Raw genomic sequence first — 17,085 nt, 5'->3', positions numbered from 1 at the left:
ATTACAATAATTGACTGAGAGCATAAGGTGAGCACTTTCAACCAATCGATAGTGAGTAGCCCCCCAGTCACTGTGGGGGTGATAGTGAGTACCCCCCCCCCCCGGTCACTGAGGGGGTGATACTGAGTAGCTCCCCCCGGTCACTGTTGGGGTGATACTGACTAGCCCCCCCTCCCCCACCAGTCACTGTGGGGGTGATACTGACTAGCCCCCCCGTCACTGTGGGGGTGATACGGACTAGCCCCCCCCGTCACTGTGGGGGTGATAGTGAAAAGCCCTCCCCCGGTCACTGTGGGGGTGACAGTGAGTAGCGCCCCCCCCTCACTGTGGGGGTGATAGTGAGTAGCCCCCCCCCTCACTGTGGGGGTGATAGTGAGTAGCCCCCCCCTCACTGTGGGGGTGATAGTGAGTAGCCCCCCCCCTCAGTGAGTAGCCCCCCCCCCCGTCACTGTGGGGGTGATAGTGAGTAGCCCCCCCCCGTCACTGTGGGGGTGATAGTGAGTAGCCCCCCCCCGGTCACTGTGGGGGTGATAGTGAGTAGCCCCCCCCCCGGTCACTGTGGGGGTGATAATGAGTAGCGCCCCCCTCCTCACTGTGGGGGTTATAGTGAGAAGCCCCCCCCGGTCACTGTGGGGGTGATGGTGAGTAGCCCCCCCCCCGGTCACTGTGGGGGTGATGGTGAGAAGCCCCCCCCCCCCCGGTCACTGTGGGGGTGATAGTGAGAAGCGCCCCCCTCCTCACTGTGGGGGTGATAGTGAGAAGCCCCCCCCCGGTCACTGTGGGGGTGATGGTGAGTAGCCCCCCCCCCGGTCACTGTGGGGGTGATGGTGAGAAGCCCCCCCTCCCCCCGGTCACTGTGGGGGTGATAGTGAGAAGCCCCCCCCCCGGTCACTGTGGGGGTGATAGTGAGAAGCCCCCCCCCCGGTCACTGTGGGGGTGATAGTGAGAAGCCCCCCCCCGGTCACTGTGGGGGTGATGGTGAGTAGCCCCCCCCTCACTGTGGGGGTGATGGTGAGTAGCCCCCCCCTCACTGTGGGGGTGATAGTGAGTAGCCCCTCCTCACTGTTGGGGTTATAGTGAGTAGCGCCCCCCGCCTCACTGTGGGGGTGATAGTGAGTAGCGCCCCCCCCCCCACTGTGGGGGTGATAGTGAGTAGCGCCCCCCGCCTCACTGTGGGGGTGATAGTGAGTAGCCCCCCCCCCGTCACTGTGGGGGTGATGGTGAGTAGCCCCCCCCCCCCCCCCGTCACTGTGGGGGTGATGGTGAGTAGCCCCCCCCCCCCGTCACTGTGGGGGTGATAGTGAGTAGCGCCCCCTCCTCACTGTGGGGGTGGTAGTGAGTAGCGCCCCCCCCCTCACTGTGGGGTTGATAGTGAGTAGCGCCCCCCCCCCTCACTGTGGGGGTGATAGTGAGTAGCCCCCCCCCGGTCACTGTGAGGGTGATAGTAAGTAGCCCCCCCCGTCACTGTGAGGGTGATAGTGAGTAGCCCCCCCCCGTCACTGTGGGGGTGATAGTGAGTAGCGCCTCCCCTCCTCACTGTGGGGGTGATGGTGAGTAGCCCCCCCCTCACTGTGGGGGTGATAGTGAGTAGCGCCCCCCTCCTCACTGTGGGGGTTATAGTGAGTAGCGCCCCCCTCCTCACTGTGGGGGTGATGGTGAGTGGCGCCCCCCTCCTCACTGTGGGGGTGATGGTGAGTAGTCCCCCCCCCACTGTGGGGGTGATAGTGAGTAGCCCTCCCCGGTCACTGTGGGGGTGATAGTGAGTAGCGCCCCCCTCCTCACTGTGGGGGTGATAGTGAGTAGCGCCTCACTGTGGGGGTGATAGTGAGTAGCCCTCCCCGGTCACTGTGGGGGTGATAGTGAGTAGCGCCCCCCCTCACTGTGGGGGTGATAGTGAGTAGCGCCCCCCCCCTCACTGTGGGGGTGATAGTGAGTAGCGCCCCCCCCTCACTGTGGGGGTGATAGTGAGTAGCGCCCCCCTCCCCGGTCACTGTGGGGGTGATAGTGAGTAGCGCCCCCCCCACTGTGGGGGTGATAGTGAGTAGCGCCCCCCCCCCTCACTGTGGGGGTGATAGTGAGTAGCGCCCCCCCCCCTCACTGTGGGGGTGATAGTGAGTAGCGCCCCCCCCCTCACTGTGGGGGTGATAGTGAGTAGCGCTCCTCCCCTCACTGTGGGGGTGATAGTGAGTAGCGCCCCCCTCCTCACTGTGGGGGTGATAGTGAGTAGCCCTCCCCGGTCACTGTGGGGGTGATAGTGAGTAGCCCCCCTCCCCGGTCACTGTGGGGGTGATAGTGAGTAGCGCCCCCCCCCCTCACTGTGGGGGTGATAGTGAGTAGCGCCCCCCTCCCCGGTCACTGTGAGGGTGATAGTGAGTAGCGCCCCCCCCCTCACTGTGGGGGTGATAGTGAGTAGCGCCCCCCCCCTCACTGTGGGGGTGATAGTGAGTAGCGCCCCCCCCCCTCACTGTGGGGGTGATAGTGAGTAGCGCTCCTCCCCGGTCACTGTGGGGGTGATAGTGAGTAGCGCCCCCCTCCTCACTGTGGGGGTGATAGTGAGTAGCCCTCCCCGGTCACTGTGGGGGTGATGGTGAGTAGCCCCCCCCCTCCTCACTGTGGGGGTGATAGTGAGTAGCGCCCCCCCCATCACTGTGGGGGTGATAGTGAGTAGTAGCGGCCCCCCCCATCACTGTGGGGGTGATAGTGAGTAGCGCCCCCCCCCCCTCACTGTGGGGGTGATAGTGAGTAGCGCCCCCCCCCCCCCCTCACTGTGGGGGTGATAGTGAGTAGCGCCCCCCCCCTCACTGTGGGGGTGATAGTGAGTAGCCCCCCCCTCACTGTGGGGGTGATAGTGAGTAGCGCCCCCCCCCTCACTGTGGGGGTGATAGTGAGTAGCGCTCCTCCCCGGTCACTGTGGGGGTGATAGTGAGTAGCGCTCCTCCCCCGGTCACTGTGGGGGTGATAGTGAGTAGCGCCCCCCTCCTCACTGTGGGGGTGATAGTGAGTAGCGCCCCCCCCCCCTCACTGTGGGGGTGATAGTGAGTAGCGCCCCCCCCTCACTGTGGGGGTGATTGTGAGTAGCGCCCCCCCCCCCTCACTGTGGGGGTGATAGTGAGTAGCGCTCCTCCCCGGTCACTGTGGGGGTGATAGTGAGTAGCGCTCCTCCCCGGTCACTGTGGGGGTGATAGTGAGTAGCGCCCCCCTCCTCACTGTGGGGGTGATAGTGAGTAGCCCTCCCCGGTCACTGTGGGGGTGATAGTGAGTAGCGCCCCCCCCTCACTGTGGGGGTGATAGTGAGTAGCGCCCCCCTCCCCGGTCACTGTGGGGGTGATAGTGAGTAGCGCCCCCCCCCCTCACTGTGGGGGTGATAGTGAGTAGCGCCCCCCCCCTCACTGTGGGGGTGATAGTGAGTAGCGCCCCCCCCTCACTGTGGGGGTGATAGTGAGTAGCGCCCCCCCCCCCTCACTGTGGGGGTGATAGTGAGTAGCGCTCCTCCCCTCACTGTGGGGGTGATAGTGAGTAGCGCCCCCCTCCTCACTGTGGGGGTGATAGTGAGTAGCCCTCCCCGGTCACTGTGGGGGTGATAGTGAGTAGCCCCCCTCCCCGGTCACTGTGGGGGTGATAGTGAGTAGCGCCCCCCCCCCTCACTGTGGGGGTGATAGTGAGTAGCGCCCCCCTCCCCGGTCACTGTGGGGGTGATAGTGAGTAGCGCCCCCCCCCTCACTGTGGGGGTGATAGTGAGTAGCGCCCCCCCCCCTCACTGTGGGGGTGATAGTGAGTAGCGCCCCCCCCCTCACTGTGGGGGTGATAGTGAGTAGCGCTCCTCCCCGGTCACTGTGGGGGTGATAGTGAGTAGCGCCCCCCTCCTCACTGTGGGGGTGATAGTGAGTAGCGCTCCTCCCCGGTCACTGTGGGGGTGATAGTGAGTACCGCCCCCCTCCTCACTGTGGGGGTGATAGTGAGTAGCCCTCCCCGGTCACTGTGGGGGTGATAGTGAGTAGCGCTCCTCCCCGGTCACTGTGGGGGTGATAGTGAGTAGCGCCCCCCCCCCTCACTGTGGGGGTGATAGTGAGTAGCCCTCCCCGGTCACTGTGGGGGTGATAGTGAGTAGCCCCCCCTCCTCACTGTGGGGGTGATAGTGAGTAGCGCCCCCCCCCCCCCTCACTGTGGGGGTGATAGTGAGTAGCGCCCCCCCCCCTCACTGTGGGGGTGATAGTGAGTAGCGCCCCCCTCCCCGGTCACTGTGGGGGTGATAGTGAGTAGCGCCCCCCCCTCACTGTGGGGGTGATAGTGAGTAGCGCCCCCCCCCTCACTGTGGGGGTGATAGTGAGTAGCGCCCCCCCCCTCACTGTGGGGGTGATAGTGAGTAGCGCTCCTCCCCGGTCACTGTGGGGGTGATAGTGAGTAGCGCCCCCCTCCTCACTGTGGGGGTGATAGTGAGTAGCGCCCCCCTCCTCCCTGTGGGGGTGATAGTGAGTAGCCCTCCCCGGTCACTGTGGGGGTGATAGTGAGTAGCGCTCCTCCCCGGTCACTGTGGGGGTGATAGTGAGTAGCGCCCCCCCCCCCTCACTGTGGGGGTGATAGTGAGTAGCGCTCCTCCCCGGTCACTGTGGGGGTGATAGTGAGTAGCGCCCCCCTCCTCACTGTGGGGGTGATAGTGAGTAGCCCTCCCCGGTCACTGTGGGGGTGATAGTGAGTAGCCCCCCTCCCCGGTCACTGTGGGGGTGATAGTGAGTTGCCCCCCCCCTCCTCACTGTGGGGGTGATAGTGAGTAGCGCCCCCCCCTCACTGTGGGGGTGATAGTGAGTAGCGCCCCCCCCCCTCACTGTGGGGGTGATAGTGAGTAGCGCTCCTCCCCGGTCACTGTGGGGGTGATAGTGAGTAGCGCCCCCCCCCTCACTGTGGGGGTGATAGTGAGTAGCGCCCCCCCCCTCACTGTGGGGGTGATAGTGAGTAGCGCCCCCCCCTCACTGTGGGGGTGATAGTGAGTAGCGCCCCCCCCCCCTCACTGTGGGGGTGATAGTGAGTAGCGCCCCCCCCCTCACTGTGGGGGTGATAGTGAGTAGCGCCCCCCCCTCACTGTGGGGGTGATAGTGAGTAGCGCCCCCCCCTCACTGTGGGGGTGATAGTGAGTAGCGCCCCCCCCCTCACTGTGGGGGTGATAGTGAGTAGCGCCCCCCCCCTCACTGTGGGGGTGATAGTGAGTAGCGCCCCCCCCCCCTCACTGTGGGGGTGATAGTGAGTAGCGCCCCCCCCTCACTGTGGGGGTGATAGTGAGTAGCGCCCCCCCCTCACTGTGGGGGTGATAGTGAGTAGCGCCCCCCCCTCACTGTGGGGGTGATAGTGAGTAGCGCCCCCCCCCCCTCACTGTGGGGGTGATAGTGAGTAGCGCCCCCCCCCTCACTGTGGGGGTGATAGTGAGTAGCGCCCCCCCCCCTCACTGTGGGGGTGATAGTGAGTAGCGCCCCCCCCCCTCACTGTGGGGGTGATAGTGAGTAGCGCCCCCCTCCCCGGTCACTGTGGGGGTGATAGTGAGTAGCGCCCCCCCCCCCTCACTGTGGGGTTGATAGTGAGTAGCCCCCCCCCCCATTTCCCGGAGGCGAGCTGTGATTGGCTGTCCGGTTGCCATGGCGACCAGCGGCGTTGTTGAGGCGGGAGAGGCCGCGGTTTGATTCCACCAATCAGCGAGTTACAGACCGGACCACACAGACAGAGACAGGGACACGGTGAGTGCGGCCTGGGGGTGGCAGCCTGGGACAGGGAGAGGGTTTATCTGAGGGGCCCGGGGGGGCCAGCCTGGGACAGGGAGAGGGTTTATCTGAGGGGCCCGGGGGGGGGCAGCCTGGGACAGGGAGAGGGTTTATCTGAGGGGCCCGGGGGGGCCAGCCTGGGACAGGGAGAGGGTTTATCTGAGGGGCCCCGGGGGGGGGTGGCAGCCTGGGACAGGGAGAGGGTTTATCTGAGGGGCCCGGGGGGGCCAGCCTGGGACAGGGAGAGGGTTTATCTGAGGGGCCCGGGGGGGGGCAGCCTGGGACAGGGAGAGGGTTTATCTGAGGGGCCCGGGGGGGCCAGCCTGGGACAGGGAGAGGGTTTATCTGAGGGGCCCGGGGGGGCCAGCCTGGGACAGGGAGAGGGTTTATCTGAGGGGCCCGGGGGGCCAGCCTGGGACAGGGAGAGGGTTTATCTGAGGGGCCCGGGGGGGGCAGCCTGGGACAGGGAGAGGGTTTATCTGATGGGCCGGGGGGGCCAGCCTGGGACAGGGAGAGGGTTTATCTGAGGGGCCCGGGGGGGCCAGCCTGGGACAGGGAGAGGGTTTATCTGAGGGGCCCGGGGGGGCCAGCCTGGGACAGGGAGAGGGTTTATCTGAGGGGCCCGGGGGGCCAGCCTGGGACAGGGAGAGGGTTTATCTGAGGGGCCCGGGGGGGCAGCCTGGGACAGGGAGAGGGTTTATCTGAGGGGCCCGGGGGGGGCAGCCTGGGACAGGGAGAGGGTTTATCTGAGGGGCCCGGGGGGGCAGCCTGGGACAGGGAGAGGGTTTATCTGAGGGGCCCGGGGGTGCAGCCTGGGACAGGGAGAGGGTTTATCTGAGGGGCCCGGGGGGGGCCAGCCTGGGACAGGGAGAGGGTTTATCTGAGGGGCCCGGGGGGGGCAGCCTGGGACAGGGAGAGGGTTTATCTGAGGGGCCCGGGGGGGGCAGCCTGGGACAGGGAGAGGGTTTATCTGAGGGGCCCGGGGGGGCAGCCTGGGACAGGGAGAGGGTTTATCTGAGGGGCCCGGGGGGGGCCAGCCTGGGACAGGGAGAGGGTTTATCTGAGGGGCCCGGGGGGGGCAGCCTGGGACAGGGAGAGGGTTTATCTGAGGGGCCCGGGGGGGGCAGCCTGGGACAGGGAGAGGGTTTATCTGAGGGGCCCGGGGGGGGGCCAGCCTGGGACAGGGAGAGGGTTTATCTGAGGGGCCCGGGGGGGCCAGCCTGGGACAGGGAGAGGGTTTATCTGGGGGGCCGGGGGGCCAGCCTGGGACAGGGAGAGGGTTTATCTGAGGGGCCCGGGGGGGCAGCCTGGGACAGGGAGAGGGTTTATCTGAGGGGCCCGGGGGGGGCCAGCCTGGGACAGGGAGAGGGTTTATCTGAGGGGCCCGGGGGGGGCAGCCTGGGACAGGGAGAGGGTTTATCTGAGGGGCCCGGGGGGGGCAGCCTGGGACAGGGAGAGGGTTTATCTGAGGGGCCCGGGGGGGGCAGCCTGGGACAGGGAGAGGGTTTATCTGAGGGGCCCGGGGGGCCAGCCTGGGACAGGGAGAGGGTTTATCTGGGGGGCCGGGGGGCCAGCCTGGGACAGGGAGAGGGTTTATCTGGGGGGGGCAGCCTGGGACAGGGAGAGGGTTTATCTGGGGGGGCCAGCCTGGGACAGGGAGAGGGTTTATCTGGGGGGGCCAGCCTGGGACAGGGAGAGGGTTTATCTGAGGGGCCCGGGGTGGCAGCCTGGGACAGGGAGAGGGTTTATCTGAGGGGCCCGGGGTGGCAGCCTGGGACAGGGAGAGGGTTTATCTGAGGGGCCCGGGGGGGGTGGCAGCCTGGGACAGGGAGAGGGGTTTATCTGAGGGGCCCGGGGGGGCCAGCCTGGGACAGGGAGAGGGTTTATCTGGGGGGCCGGGGGGCCAGCCTGGGACAGGGAGAGGGTTTATCTGGGGGGGCCAGCCTGGGACAGGGAGAGGGTTTATCTGGGGGGGCCAGCCTGGGACAGGGAGAGGGTTTATCTGGGGGGGCCAGCCTGGGACAGGGAGAGGGTTTATCTGAGGGGCCCGGGGTGGCAGCCTGGGACAGGGAGAGGGTTTATCTGAGGGGCCCGGGGTGGCAGCCTGGGACAGGGAGAGGGTTTATCTGAGGGGCCCGGGGGGGGTGGCAGCCTGGGACAGGGAGAGGGGTTTATCTGAGGGGCCCGGGGGGGCCAGCCTGGGACAGGGAGAGGGTTTATCTGAGGGGCCCGGGGGGGGCCAGCCTGGGACAGGGAGAGGGTTTATCTGAGGGGCCCGGGGGGGGCAGCCTGGGACAGGGAGAGGGTTTATCTGAGGGGCCCGGGGGGCCAGCCTGGGACAGGGAGAGGGTTTATCTGAGGGGCCCGGGGGGGGCCAGCCTGGGACAGGGAGAGGGTTTATCTGAGGGGCCCGGGGGGGGGGCCAGCCTGGGACAGGGAGAGGGTTTATCTGAGGGGCCCGGGGGGCCAGCCTGGGACAGGGAGAGGGTTTATCTGAGGGGCCCGGGGGGGGCAGCCTGGGACAGGGAGAGGGTTTATCTGAGTGGCCCGGGGGGCCAGCCTTGGACAGGGAGAGGGTTTATCTGAGGGGCCCGGGGGGGTGGCAGCCTGGGACAGGGAGAGGGTTTATCTGTCGGGCCCGGGGGGCCAGCCTGGGACAGGGAGAGGGTTTATCTGAGGGGCCCGGGGGGGTGGCAGCCTGGGACAGGGAGAGGGTTTATCTGAGGGGCCGGGGGGCCAGCCTGGGACAGGGAGAGGGTTTATCTGGGGGGGCCAGCCTGGGACAGGGAGAGGGTTTATCTGGGGGGGCCAGCCTGGGACAGGGAGAGGGTTTATCTGAGGGGCCCGGGGTGGCAGCCTGGGACAGGGAGAGGGTTTATCTGAGGGGCCGGGGTGGCAGCCTGGGATAGGGAGAGGGTTTATCTGAGGGGCCCGGGGGGGCCAGCCTGGGACAGGGAGAGGGTTTATCTGGGGGGCCGGGGGGCCAGCCTGGGACAGGGAGAGGGTTTATCTGGGGGGGCCAGCCTGGGACAGGGAGAGGGTTTATCTGGGGGGGCCAGCCTGGGACAGGGAGAGGGTTTATCTGGGGGGGCCAGCCTGGGACAGGGAGAGGGTTTATCTGAGGGGCCCGGGGTGGCAGCCTGGGACAGGGAGAGGGTTTATCTGAGGGGCCCGGGGTGGCAGCCTGGGACAGGGAGAGGGTTTATCTGAGGGGCCCGGGGGGGGTGGCAGCCTGGGACAGGGAGAGGGGTTTATCTGAGGGGCCCGGGGGGGCCAGCCTGGGACAGGGAGAGGGTTTATCTGAGGGGCCCGGGGGGGGCCAGCCTGGGACAGGGAGAGGGTTTATCTGAGGGGCCCGGGGGGGGCAGCCTGGGACAGGGAGAGGGTTTATCTGAGGGGCCCGGGGGGCCAGCCTGGGACAGGGAGAGGGTTTATCTGAGGGGCCCGGGGGGGGCCAGCCTGGGACAGGGAGAGGGTTTATCTGAGGGGCCCGGGGGGGGGGCCAGCCTGGGACAGGGAGAGGGTTTATCTGAGGGGCCCGGGGGGCCAGCCTGGGACAGGGAGAGGGTTTATCTGAGGGGCCCGGGGGGGGCAGCCTGGGACAGGGAGAGGGTTTATCTGAGGGGCCCGGGGGGCCAGCCTTGGACAGGGAGAGGGTTTATCTGAGGGGCCCGGGGGGGTGGCAGCCTGGGACAGGGAGAGGGTTTATCTGTCGGGCCCGGGGGGCCAGCCTGGGACAGGGAGAGGGTTTATCTGAGGGGCCCGGGGGGGTGGCAGCCTGGGACAGGGAGAGGGTTTATCTGTCGGGCCCGGGGGGCCAGCCTGGGACAGGGAGAGGGTTTATCTGAGGGGCCGGGGGGCCAGCCTGGGACAGGGAGAGGGTTTATCTGGGGGGGCCAGCCTGGGACAGGGAGAGGGTTTATCTGGGGGGGCCAGCCTGGGACAGGGAGAGGGTTTATCTGAGGGGCCCGGGGTGGCAGCCTGGGACAGGGAGAGGGTTTATCTGAGGGGCCGGGGTGGCAGCCTGGGATAGGGAGAGGGTTTATCTGAGGGGCCCGGGGGGGGCAGCCTGGGACAGGGAGAGGGTTTATCTGAGGGGCCCGGGGGGCCAGCCTGGGACAGGGAGAGGGTTTATCTGAGGGGCCCGGGGGGCCAGCCTGGGACAGGGAGAGGGTTTATCTGAGGGGCCCGGGGGGGGCAGCCTGGGACAGGGAGAGGGTTTATCTGAGGGGCCCGGGGGGCCAGCCTGGGACAGGGAGAGGGTTTATCTGAGGGTCCCGGGGGGGGCAGCCTGGGACAGGGAGAGGGTTTATCTGAGGGGCCCGGGGGGCCAGCCTGGGACAGGGAGAGGGTTTATCTGAGGGTCCCGGGGGGGGCAGCCTGGGACAGGGAGAGGGTTTATCTGAGGGGCCCGGGGGGGTGGCAGCCTAGGACCGGGAGAGGGTTTATCTGAGGGGCCCGGGGTGCCAGCCTGGGACAGGGAGAGGGTTTATCTGAGGGGCCCGGGGGGGCAGCCTGGGACAGGGAGAGGGTTTATCTGAGGGGCCCGGGGGGGGCAGCCTGGGACAGGGAGAGGGTTTATCTGAGGGGCCCGGGGGGGGCCAGCCTGGGACAGGGAGAGGGTTTATCTGAGGGGCCCGGGGGGGGCAGCCTGGGACAGGGAGAGGGTTTATCTGAGGGGCCCGGGGGGGGCAGCCTGGGACAGGGAGAGGGTTTATCTGAGGGGCCCGGGGGGGCAGCCTGGGACAGGGAGAGGGTTTATCTGAGGGGCCCGGGGGTGCAGCCTGGGACAGGGAGAGGGTTTATCTGAGGGGCCCGGGGGGGGCCAGCCTGGGACAGGGAGAGGGTTTATCTGAGGGGCCCGGGGGGGCCAGCCTGGGACAGGGAGAGGGTTTATCTGGGGGGCCGGGGGGCCAGCCTGGGACAGGGAGAGGGTTTATCTGAGGGGCCCGGGGGGGCAGCCTGGGACAGGGAGAGGGTTTATCTGAGGGGCCCGGGGGGGGCCAGCCTGGGACAGGGAGAGGGTTTATCTGAGGGGCCCGGGGGGGGGCAGCCTGGGACAGGGAGAGGGTTTATCTGAGGGGCCCGGGGGGGGCAGCCTGGGACAGGGAGAGGGTTTATCTGAGGGGCCCGGGGGGGGCAGCCTGGGACAGGGAGAGGGTTTATCTGAGGGGCCCGGGGGGCCAGCCTGGGACAGGGAGAGGGTTTATCTGGGGGGCCGGGGGGCCAGCCTGGGACAGGGAGAGGGTTTATCTGGGGGGGCCAGCCTGGGACAGGGAGAGGGTTTATCTGGGGGGGCCAGCCTGGGACAGGGAGAGGGTTTATCTGGGGGGGCCAGCCTGGGACAGGGAGAGGGTTTATCTGAGGGGCCCGGGGTGGCAGCCTGGGACAGGGAGAGGGTTTATCTGAGGGGCCCGGGGTGGCAGCCTGGGACAGGGAGAGGGTTTATCTGAGGGGCCCGGGGGGGGTGGCAGCCTGGGACAGGGAGAGGGGTTTATCTGAGGGGCCCGGGGGGGCCAGCCTGGGACAGGGAGAGGGTTTATCTGGGGGGCCGGGGGGCCAGCCTGGGACAGGGAGAGGGTTTATCTGGGGGGGCCAGCCTGGGACAGGGAGAGGGTTTATCTGGGGGGGCCAGCCTGGGACAGGGAGAGGGTTTATCTGGGGGGGCCAGCCTGGGACAGGGAGAGGGTTTATCTGAGGGGCCCGGGGTGGCAGCCTGGGACAGGGAGAGGGTTTATCTGAGGGGCCCGGGGTGGCAGCCTGGGACAGGGAGAGGGTTTATCTGAGGGGCCCGGGGGGGGGTGGCAGCCTGGGACAGGGAGAGGGGTTTATCTGAGGGGCCCGGGGGGGCCAGCCTGGGACAGGGAGAGGGTTTATCTGAGGGGCCCGGGGGGGGCCAGCCTGGGACAGGGAGAGGGTTTATCTGAGGGGCCCGGGGGGGGCAGCCTGGGACAGGGAGAGGGTTTATCTGAGGGGCCCGGGGGGCCAGCCTGGGACAGGGAGAGGGTTTATCTGAGGGGCCCGGGGGGGGCCAGCCTGGGACAGGGAGAGGGTTTATCTGAGGGGCCCGGGGGGGGGGCCAGCCTGGGACAGGGAGAGGGTTTATCTGAGGGGCCCGGGGGGCCAGCCTGGGACAGGGAGAGGGTTTATCTGAGGGGCCCGGGGGGGGCAGCCTGGGACAGGGAGAGGGTTTATCTGAGTGGCCCGGGGGGCCAGCCTTGGACAGGGAGAGGGTTTATCTGAGGGGCCCGGGGGGGTGGCAGCCTGGGACAGGGAGAGGGTTTATCTGTCGGGCCCGGGGGGCCAGCCTGGGACAGGGAGAGGGTTTATCTGAGGGGCCCGGGGGGGTGGCAGCCTGGGACAGGGAGAGGGTTTATCTGTCGGGCCCGGGGGGCCAGCCTGGGACAGGGAGAGGGTTTATCTGAGGGGCCGGGGGGCCAGCCTGGGACAGGGAGAGGGTTTATCTGGGGGGGCCAGCCTGGGACAGGGAGAGGGTTTATCTGGGGGGGCCAGCCTGGGACAGGGAGAGGGTTTATCTGAGGGGCCCGGGGTGGCAGCCTGGGACAGGGAGAGGGTTTATCTGAGGGGCCGGGGTGGCAGCCTGGGATAGGGAGAGGGTTTATCTGAGGGGCCCGGGGGGGCCAGCCTGGGACAGGGAGAGGGTTTATCTGGGGGGCCGGGGGGCCAGCCTGGGACAGGGAGAGGGTTTATCTGGGGGGGCCAGCCTGGGACAGGGAGAGGGTTTATCTGGGGGGGCCAGCCTGGGACAGGGAGAGGGTTTATCTGGGGGGGCCAGCCTGGGACAGGGAGAGGGTTTATCTGGGGGGGCCAGCCTGGGACAGGGAGAGGGTTTATCTGAGGGGCCCGGGGTGGCAGCCTGGGACAGGGAGAGGGTTTATCTGAGGGGCCCGGGGTGGCAGCCTGGGACAGGGAGAGGGTTTATCTGAGGGGCCCGGGGGGGGTGGCAGCCTGGGACAGGGAGAGGGGTTTATCTGAGGGGCCCGGGGGGGCCAGCCTGGGACAGGGAGAGGGTTTATCTGAGGGGCCCGGGGGGGGCCAGCCTGGGACAGGGAGAGGGTTTATCTGAGGGGCCCGGGGGGGGCAGCCTGGGACAGGGAGAGGGTTTATCTGAGGGGCCCGGGGGGCCAGCCTGGGACAGGGAGAGGGTTTATCTGAGGGGCCCGGGGGGGGGGCCAGCCTGGGACAGGGAGAGGGTTTATCTGAGGGGCCCGGGGGGCCAGCCTGGGACAGGGAGAGGGTTTATCTGAGGGGCCCGGGGGGGGCAGCCTGGGACAGGGAGAGGGTTTATCTGAGGGGCCCGGGGGGCCAGCCTTGGACAGGGAGAGGGTTTATCTGAGGGGCCCGGGGGGGTGGCAGCCTGGGACAGGGAGAGGGTTTATCTGTCGGGCCCGGGGGGCCAGCCTGGGACAGGGAGAGGGTTTATCTGAGGGGCCCGGGGGGGTGGCAGCCTGGGACAGGGAGAGGGTTTATCTGTCGGGCCCGGGGGGCCAGCCTGGGACAGGGAGAGGGTTTATCTGAGGGGCCGGGGGGCCAGCCTGGGACAGGGAGAGGGTTTATCTGGGGGGGCCAGCCTGGGACAGGGAGAGGGTTTATCTGGGGGGGCCAGCCTGGGACAGGGAGAGGGTTTATCTGAGGGGCCCGGGGTGGCAGCCTGGGACAGGGAGAGGGTTTATCTGAGGGGCCGGGGTGGCAGCCTGGGATAGGGAGAGGGTTTATCTGAGGGGCCCGGGGGGGGGCAGCCTGGGACAGGGAGAGGGTTTATCTGAGGGGCCCGGGGGGCCAGCCTGGGACAGGGAGAGGGTTTATCTGAGGGGCCCGGGGGGGGGCCAGCCTAGGACAGGGAGAGGGTTTATCTGAGGGGCCCGGGGGGCCAGCCTGGGACAGGGAGAGGGTTTATCTGAGGGGCCCGGGGGGGGCAGCCTGGGACAGGGAGAGGGTTTATCTGAGGGTCCCGGGGGGGGCAGCCTGGGACAGGGAGAGGGTTTATCTGAGGGGCCCGGGGGGCCAGCCTGGGACAGGGAGAGGGTTTATCTGAGGGTCCCGGGGGGGGCAGCCTGGGACAGGGAGAGGGTTTATCTGAGGGGCCCGGGGGGGTGGCAGCCTAGGACCGGGAGAGGGTTTATCTGAGGGGCCCGGGGTGCCAGCCTGGGACAGGGAGAGGGTTTATCTGAGGGGCCCGGGGGGGCAGCCTGGGACAGGGAGAGGGTTTATCTGAGGGGCCCGGGGGGGCCAGCCTGGGACCGGGAGAGGGTTTATCTGAGGGGCCGGGGGGGCCAGCCTGGGACAGGGAGAGGGTTTATCTGAGGGGCCGGGGGGGCCAGCCTGGGACAGGGAGAGGGTTTATCTGAGGGGCCCGGGGGGGCAGCCTGGGACAGGGAGAGGGTTTATCTGAGGGGCCCGGGGGGGCCAGCCTGGGACCGGGAGAGGGTTTATCTGAGGGGCCGGGGGGGCCAGCCTGGGACAGGGAGAGGGTTTATCTGAGGGGCCCGGGGGGGCAGCCTGGGACAGGGAGAGGGTTTATCTGAGGGGCCCGGGGGGGCCAGCCTGGGACAGGGAGAGGGTTTATCTGAGGGGCCCGGGGGGGCCAGCCTGGGACAGGGAGAGGGTTTATCTGAGGGGCCCGGGGGGGGCAGCCTGGGACAGGGAGAGGGTTTATCTGAGGGGCCCGGGGGGGCCAGCCTGGGACAGGGAGAGGGTTTATCTGAGGGGCCCGGGGGGGCCAGCCTGGGACAGGGAGAGGGTTTATCTGAGGGGCCCGGGGGGGCCAGCCTGGGACAGGGAGAGGGTTTATCTGAGGGGCCCGGGGGGGCAGCCTGGGACAGGGAGAGGGTTTATCTGAGGGGCCCGGGGGGGGGCAGCCTGGGACAGGGAGAGGGTTTATCTGAGGGGCCCGGGGGGGCCAGCCTGGGACAGGGAGAGGGTTTATCTGAGGGGCCCGGGGGGGCAGCCTGGGACAGGGAGAGGGTTTATCTGAGGGGCCCGGGGGGGCCAGCCTGGAACAGGGAGAGGGTTTATCTGAGGGGCCCGGGGGTGGCAGCCTGGGACAGGGAGAGGGTTTAACTGAGGGGCCCGGGGGGGCCAGCCTGGGACAGGGAGAGGGTTTATCTGAGGGGCCCGGGGGGGCCAGCCTGGGACAGGGAGAGGGTTTATCCGGGGGGCCAGCCTGGGACAGGGAGAGGGTTTATCCGAGGGGCCCGGGGGGCCAGCCTGGGACAGGGAGAGGGTTTATCTGAGGGCCCCGGGGGCCCAGCCTGGGACAGGGAGAGGGTTTATCTGAGGGGCCGGGGGGCCAGCCTGGGACAGGGAGAGGGTTTATCTGAGGGGCCCGGGGGGGCCAGCCTGGGACAGGGAGAGGGTTTATCTGAGGGGCCCGGGGGGGCCAGCCTGGGACAGGGAGAGGGTTTATCTGAGGGGCCCGGGGGGGCCAGCCTGGGACAGGGAGAGGGTTTATCTGAGGGGCCCGGGGGGGGCCAGCCAGGGAGAGGGTTTATCTGAGGGGCCCGGGGGGGCCAGCCTGGGACAGGGAGAGGGTTTATCTGAGGGGCCCGGGGGGGGGCAGCCTGGGACAGGGAGAGGGTTTATCTGAGGGGCCCGGGGGGGGCCAGCCTGGGACAGGGAGAGGGTTTATCTGAGGGGCCGGGGGGGGGCCAGCCTGGGACAGGGAGAAGGTTTATCCGATTTACACTAACTCTCCACCCAGAGTTTAAGAAAGTCGGGCTTAGGAAATATACAGAGACAAAATAGTCCATTCTCTGACTGGGTTTGAATTTAAGTGAAATTCCAACAAAATCAAAATGAGTGTTTCGTAAAGATTTTATCTTTATAAAATACTCATTCGGGGGAGGGGAAGGAGTAGCATGACCATGTCGCTTTAATGACACTGACAACCCCCATATTACTTGGGTCTAGAAGATTAACAGAGCAGTAGACAAGACATTCTAAATTAAACATAATTTGCTATACAGGAAGTGTTTAGGAAGGCTGTGCCAGTCACATGCAGGGGGGTGTGACTAGGGCTGTATAAACAAAGTGATTTAACTCCTAAATGGCAGAGTTGAGCAGTGAGGCTGCAGGGGCATGTTCTATACACCAAAACTGCTTCATGAAGCTAAAGTTGTTTTTTGTGCCTTATAGTGTCCCTTTAACTTCTGCTCTATGTATGTTTTAGGCTTTTTTCTTAAAGTGCAACCATGTCAAATCAACTGGAAGAATTACGCAAAGCTAATAAGTGTCTCTTGGACCATCTGAAAGTAAAACATGACGAATTTAAGAAGTTGCTGAATCCCGCTGTAACTAGGGCAGACCCCCTGATTATCACAAAATGGCTTCCTGAGAAGGTGAGAAACTCTAAGACTGGGAAACGCTTTGTGTTGAGCAGTATGATAAAGTTAATCTCAACTCCGAGGCCAAAATAGCCAAACTCAGAACAGCTACTTTTCTTTCTTTTTTTCATTTCTGATTTTGAGACTTAAAATTTGATGTGCACTTTGACTTCACTTCATTGTTTTTCACTCTGCAAAGATATTAATAAATGCTTATATTTGGGGATCTTGTGATGAGTCATTTTAAATTTAGCCCTGCAAATTGTTGGCATTTTGTAAGTACAAGTAATAATGATAAAGATGAGTTCCTGTATTAAGCACTATTTGGTTTCAGCAAAATTATAATTGAGACATTTTGTCACAGGTTGTTAAAGGGATAATATTATGAGACACCTCGGTCATATCATTTAGAAGCCTAGCAGGCAGTTACAGACTGATATTAAAGGAATATAGCGTGTGTGCCCAGCCTAAATTATGATGTATTATAAATATCACTAAATATTAAGTATAAAGGAACGTACAGACTGTATGATTTATAGAATTCAGTAGCTCTTGAGGCATTTGAATTGGGATCACAAGACATTACAAGGTTCTATAAACCTTTAAATAAACACTTAAAGGAACACTCCATACCCCGTAACAACTTCATCTAAAAGAAGTTATGGTGCCATGTAGCGCTAGGTGGGTTTAACCCCAAACATTACCAAGAGCACTGATCTCCAGGTCCCAAAAGAAGCAACTGGCTTCTGAATCTTATTTACAAGAAGTGTGGAGTACTGCCGGGCATGGGGTACTGCTGATTGGGGTGAGTGATCAGCTCTGCAGTCAATGCCACTGATTGGCTAGTGCGGTCAGCTGACATGCTAAGCCAGTCAGTCTCTCCTGCTTTAACCAATCAGCGGCCCGGCAGCACTCCACACTTCCTGTAACTCGGGTTCAGAAGCCGGATGTTGCCTTTGGAAACTGGTGTTTGGCACTGGGGGCAGCCTTTGGCA

The 17,085-nt window shown here is 65.6% G+C and overlaps 1 protein-coding gene across 1 annotated transcript in view; it reads left to right on the top strand.

Moving 5' to 3' along the window:
• Positions 1-5,649: 5,649 nt before the first annotated feature.
• MIIP (migration and invasion inhibitory protein) overlaps positions 5,650-17,085 on the top strand; it is a 43,826-nt gene continuing 32,390 nt past the window's right edge. The window contains exons 1-2 of the mRNA XM_063436507.1: positions 5,650-5,723; positions 15,937-16,105. Of these exons, the coding sequence (XP_063292577.1) occupies positions 15,959-16,105 (147 nt within the window). The 5' untranslated portion in view covers positions 5,650-5,723; positions 15,937-15,958. The remainder of the gene's footprint in view (positions 5,724-15,936; positions 16,106-17,085) is intronic.

Source organism: Pelobates fuscus, chromosome 11, assembly GCF_036172605.1.
Source record: "Pelobates fuscus isolate aPelFus1 chromosome 11, aPelFus1.pri, whole genome shotgun sequence".
In the NCBI taxonomy this organism is placed as follows: Eukaryota; Metazoa; Chordata; class Amphibia; order Anura; family Pelobatidae; genus Pelobates; species Pelobates fuscus.
This window is presented reverse-complemented; position numbering and strand designations above follow the sequence as displayed.